The sequence below is a fragment of the Ascaphus truei genome, chromosome 2 (genome assembly GCF_040206685.1).
Source record: "Ascaphus truei isolate aAscTru1 chromosome 2, aAscTru1.hap1, whole genome shotgun sequence".
NCBI lineage: Eukaryota > Metazoa > Chordata > Amphibia > Anura > Ascaphidae > Ascaphus > Ascaphus truei.
In genome coordinates this window covers 479,062,006-479,068,005 of record NC_134484.1, presented here as the reverse complement: position 1 = coordinate 479,068,005, position 6,000 = coordinate 479,062,006, and the positions used below count along the sequence as shown (strand labels likewise).

At 44.1% G+C, this 6,000-nt stretch overlaps 1 protein-coding gene across 1 annotated transcript in view; it reads left to right on the top strand.

Moving 5' to 3' along the window:
* Nucleotides 1-3,671: 3,671 nt before the first annotated feature.
* Nucleotides 3,672-6,000, top strand: part of LOC142488866 (uncharacterized) — a 28,998-nt gene continuing 26,669 nt past the window's right edge. Inside the window, exons 1-2 of the mRNA XM_075589201.1 lie at nt 3,672-3,758; nt 4,475-5,096. Coding sequence (XP_075445316.1) covers nt 3,672-3,758; nt 4,475-5,096 — 709 coding nt within the window. The remainder of the gene's footprint in view (nt 3,759-4,474; nt 5,097-6,000) is intronic.

Below are 6,000 nucleotides of genomic sequence, written 5' to 3'. Positions count from 1 at the left end.
ACATAATCAGATTAACATATTTAATTGGAGAAGGGTTTATCACAAGTGCGCATGCGTTACCGTAAACAAAGCCTCAAAGGGTTGGGGGGGAGGGGGTCCATCCGAATGGATTAGTGTAACAGGGGATTTATCCCTGTTCACAAATGTGCCTCTAATCCAGCAGTGTGGTGGTTAACTGCTGGTAGGCAATTAACTAACACCACCTGGCTGATTACAGGTGTTAGAAAAAGCCTGCCTCTGAGACAGGAAGAGAGATTCCTTAGTCCACAACTGGGCTGAACCTAGGAAGGACAAATGTCTTGAGCGGTAAGATGACAACAAGACAAAGGGGACAAGATTCTAAACCTGGAGCCGGACATTGCCTTAGCACACAAGGGTGCGGATCCAAGAAAGCAGAGAAGCTTCCACTACAGCAGCCCAGCTAACAGATAAGACTTTTCGTATAAGACTATTATCTATGTCTATGTGTATTGATAAATGTCTCTATGATTTGGGCTGGTGAATCGCTGGGCTAATCACACAGTTAAAGAGAACTGGATCACAAGTGTATATATACTCCAGAGTGAAGTGGATTTTGTTTGCTGATTTACATGTTTGCTGTGTTTTAAAGCAACAGGCACAATAAAGCCCTATTTTAACTTCACCTTAAAACAGTCTCCATTACGTACCTCTGAACACGTCTCTTACAATTAGCATAAGGGATTAGCCAAGCATTTGAAAATGAATGTGAAATTATACACGCATGCGCATTAATCATCAACTAGGTCCCTTCTCCCAAGAGGATTACACTCAGGCACAGAGATGTGACGCTCGGCTCAGGACGCTTAAAAGCACCAAGCCAAGCTTTTGAAAATGAATGGTTTTCGAGAGGTGTCGATAAGAAGTTGAAATCCTTGAGCCTTGTGTGTGTCTGCGGGGGCAGGCGGGTAACGCTGCATGAAGGATTAGCAGTACTGAAGTTCAAAGACATATTTTCAACAGGTCATCATAATGTTTTGATTCCTACACCCCCAAATCAATAAAAATGACATCAAGCATGTGAATGACCAGAGTCACATTAAAAAGCTACAATACCGATAGAATATCAGAATAACAAGAATTTTTATGCAGGCACACGTCTGGAAACGAAACAAAAAAAAAATATATATTTTTTTTCCAGACTTGAACTTCCTCATGATTGTGAAGTTATACACGCAGGCGCATTAATCATCAACTAGATCCCTTCCCAAAGAGTTTTACACGCAGGCGCTGAAATGTGACACCAGGCTCTGTACGTTATACACGCAGGAATGTGATGACAGGTTTGGGATGATTGAAGCCAGAAAGCCATCTGGCTAGGAGAGGTGTACTGAACTGTAGATAAGAAGTTGAAATAGTACTTTAGCCATGTGTGTGCTGGGGCGAGAGGGAGAGCGCTGTATGTGCCGAAATGTGATACTGTAACACGCCTATGCGTTTCAACAATGTTCAAATGAGACATACAGTACTGTACGGTACACGCATAATATAAAGCGTATGAAAACAAGTAAAAGTACTGATTACAAAATACTGTAGTACAGTACTGTATAGAAATGTGATCATTTTATTTTCGAAGAAAACGCAACGCTATATATTTGTAATACTGTATACTGTAAATCCCCCATTTTCCAAATACTGCGCGCGCACACTCAGACATAATGCATTATACTTTTAAGACAACAGCTTGCGAACGCCCACCTGTGTTTTTAGACGGTATAGCGGACAGCGCTAAAAATCCGAGCGCTACGGAAAAAAAAGAAAATATACCGCATCTGGCCGCGGTGAGCAGAGCGCCGTGGATCCGGCCGCATTAGGATAGAGGCGGCCGCAGCTGTATGTGGTCTTGCGGTGTGATACCTGGGAGGTGTGCCATTTTCAAAAAGGACGCAATGTTTTCCTCCACTTGAGCAGATGCACAGACCGTCTTCCCTGCATATAGGTTGGCATAGTAGTCCTAGAATTCTTTTGCTATTGGTGTGGGATTGGAAGTCAGAGTTCCAGACCTTTCTCTAATAGAGTGGATATTATAGCTAGATTTTTTATTTTTATTTCTAAGTTTGGCTGCCAGCATCGAGTCCGGCTTGTTGAATTTCACAAAAAATTATCTTTTCGTTAATTTCAGGGATTGTTCTGCTTGAGATACCAGGCAAATGTTAAATTCCGCCCAGTTTAAACTTTGGAGAACAGAAACCGAATTATATTATGAAGAGATGAGAGCGAGTCTCTTATTCTGGAGGGATTTTATTTTTCATCTTCTTTCTAAGCTTATTAGATACCCTCGGATTGTTGTCATGTGGTCGCCCCACTGAGAAGTTTGTAAGTCTACTGATCCTACATTGGTGCTGAAATAATGTCCTGGTTCTAAGGCTACTTTAGATACATTTCTTGGATTTTAACCAAGCCCTTGGTAAGTTTCCAATTAGCTCCTCTTTTGGGCAAGTCTAGGTGAGTGAGATCAATTTCGATCTGGGCATTGTTTGACCAGGAGATATTATGTATTTTGGATTTTGAAACCATACTTAGTAGGGTGGCTGGGACGAAGATGTAGTCAAACCTTGAGTAGGATAGATAGTGGGCAGAGTAGAAGGTGTGGTCCTTCCCACTTTTGTTATCCTCTCGCCAGGCATCTACTAGATTCAAAGCCCTCAACCAACCGAAGGAATGCTAACACAAAAAGTCTCTTATCGGGTTGAGTCTCAGGAGATGGGGTTTTGTGGCCAGTTTAAAGTCGCCTCCAATTATTATGTTACCCTTGGCCACGATGTTGAGTGTTTTAAAAACCCCATTTAGAAACCGAGCGCTTCTTTCATTTTGTACATATATATATTTGCTAGTGTGATAGTTTTGACCAAACAATGATCCTACTGGTATTATAAATCTGCCCTATCCTTTTTTTATTACATTGGGAACAAATTGTGTGCTGCGGTTGGAAAAAATCGCTAACCTCTCTTTCTGACCGAGGCTGAGGAGTGGTAAAATTGCTGAAATTGTTTATCGCAATACTTTGGAAATGCTGAGTTTTACGTATCCCCTCATTCTTTCAAAGGCTGAGACAGTCAACCTTCTTTTGTTTGGGCTGTTAGAACCTTTAAAGTTTAATGATATTATTTTTAAAGACGTGACTGTGTGTGTATATATATATATATATATATATGTGTGTGTGTGTGTGTATGTATGTATGTCTTTTCTATATTGACATTTCATTTACCTATATTACTAATAACCAAGTAATTCAGTTTGTACAGTATCACTACTTTTGATTTTTCTTAGACATCTTGTTTAAATTTTCTCTTTTACCAATTTCAATTACTATTGGAGGTTATCTTTAGGATACAATATAAATATTTAATCATATATATGGTTTATTTAATTATATATAAGGCTATATGCATCATGGATATATTTATTGTTCATGTGTCAAGGGTTACAGGTGACGTTTTCTTTGACCACCACTAACCTGATCGGGATGGCCCAGAGGTATTTTACTCCCGCCGACCTCAGCTGGAATCGGCAGGAAGCTTCTCCGCCTATCCACTGTCGATGGTGATTGACCCTGGGAGACCATAAGAGGGATATTTTCAAAAGCCAGATCAGAAAGGCCCCTCGTTGCACGTGGGAAGGCCTTCTTGGTTTTAAAGTAGTGGAATTGGAGGATGACATCTGAGGTTCTGAGGCCAGTGGGCGCGGTCATAGAGCCCTGTGACAGTAGTCTAGTTGTAAGGCCTCCTCAGTTTGGTCAGGTAGCACTTGGTTTAACCATTTGGAAACAAACTCTTCTGAATCCGTGATTGACTCGGGGGATGCCTCTGATTCTGATATTGTTTCTCCTTTCCCGGTTCTCGGAATTCTCCTGTTTCTCCAAGATCTCACAGACCTGTTTTTGGAGTACTTCCAGTTTTTCCTTTCTTTTGGGCTTTAATAAAATCCAGTTTATGGTCCACTGCATCGGTTCTCTGTGGCCTAGGGCAGCGATATCCTGTTTGAGGATGGACCGTATGGTTTATTTTTTTGCGCCCCTGTCTTCTACGACTCTTTTGGGGTTAATAATCTTAGGTTTGCAAGCTCGTACTAAATGCAGTATATTTGTCCAATAAAACAGATAATTCCAATTCTGTTTTCTCTTTTATACAGACACATTCTAACATCCAACAAATATAGATCAAGGAACCTCTGGTCAGCACCTCCAGAGCAGCACTGCTCATTGCCAGCACCTCCAGAGCAGCACTACCCCCTGCCAGCACCTCCAGAGCAGCACTGCTCATTGCCAGCACCTCCAGAGCAGCACTGCCCCCTGCCAGCACCTCCAGAGCAGCACTGCCCCCTGCCAGCACCTCCAGAGCAGCACTGCCCCCTGCCAGCACCTCTAGAGCAGCACTGCCCCCTGCCAGCACCTCCAGAGCAGCACTGCCCCTGCCAGCACCTCTAGAGCAGCACTGCCCCCTGCCAGCACCTCTAGAGCAGCACTGCCCCCTGCCAGCACCTCCAGAGCAGCACTGCCCGCTGCCAGCACCTCCAGAGCAGCACTGCCCGCTGCCAGCACCTCCAGAGCAGCACTGCCCGCTGCCAGCACCTCCAGAGCAGCACTGCCCCCTGCCAGCACCTCCAGAGCAGCGCTGCCAGCACCTCCAGAGCAGCGCTGCCAGCACCTCCAGAGCAGCACTGCCAGCACCTCCAGAGCAGCACTGCCCCCTGCCAGCACCTCCAGAGCAGCACTGCCCGCTGCCAGCACCTCCAGAGCAGCACTGCCCCCTGCCAGCACTTCCAGAGCAGCGCTGCCAGCACCTCCAGAGCAGCGCTGCCAGCACCTCCAGAGCAGCACTGCCAGCACCTCCAGAGCAGCACTGCCCCCTGCCAGCACCTCCAGAGCAGCACTTCCTGCTGCCAGCACCTCCAGAGCAGCACTGCCCGCTGCCAGCACCTCCAGAACAGCACTGCCCGCTGCCAGCACCTCCAGAACAGCACTGCCCGCTGCCAGCACCTCCAGAGCAGCACTGCCAGCACCTCCAGAACAGCACTGCCCGCTGCCAGCACCTCCAGAGCAGCACTACCCACTCCCAGCATGGATCCACGCTTGTTAAGTGAGTAAAGGAGATATTTTTGTGTCTTTAAAATCTGCAAGGAGGGAATATCTGATTATTTGGGAGTTATGCGAGTCAAACACCCAAACTAATCTTATTTTCTTATAGAACCAGCAGCAGGTAAGAAGATAATAGAAAAAGATTAAAAAAACAGCGCACAACTCTCATGGTGTAGTAAATAAAATATATTGTGCTATAATGCAGCAGGTGAGTTAATCTAGCTGCATTGCCACTGTGGTAACATGTACAAAACATGTTATGCCTGTATGAATATAACTGATGTACGTGCATAACTCACCTGCTGCAATACAGACATACCCCAATTAAGTACACTCACTTTAAGTACACTCGCGAGTAAGGATATATCGCCCAATAGGGAAACAGCAGCTCGTGCATGCGCCTGTCGGCACGTCCTGTTACACATGCGTTATTTACTAGTACATGCATCGATAAGTGGATAAAAGGTAGTGCTTCACTTTAAATACATTTTCGCTTTACATACATGCTCCGGTCCCATTGCGTACGTTACTGCGGGGTATGCCTGTATAGCACAATATATTTTATTTACTACACCATGAGAGTTGTGCACTGTTTTTCTTCTCTTTACGAGCACTTCAGGATGATCAGCCATCCTATCTAAACAGCAGCAGACGCTCAGGTGTTACAGCACAGGTTTTATTGATTTAATATCACCTATGTGTCTTTAAGACACTGTTATATACGCTTGTTTGCTTATATACAATATTCACAATTCTGTTTGTGACACTACAAACATTGCAATTATAAATTTGAATATCACTATATTTATAAGTCACATATAATTTTATATATACACCTCACTATTTGTCACTATCTGGTGCGCTGTAATATCACTTTTGTTTTCAAGATAATATATCTTCAATTC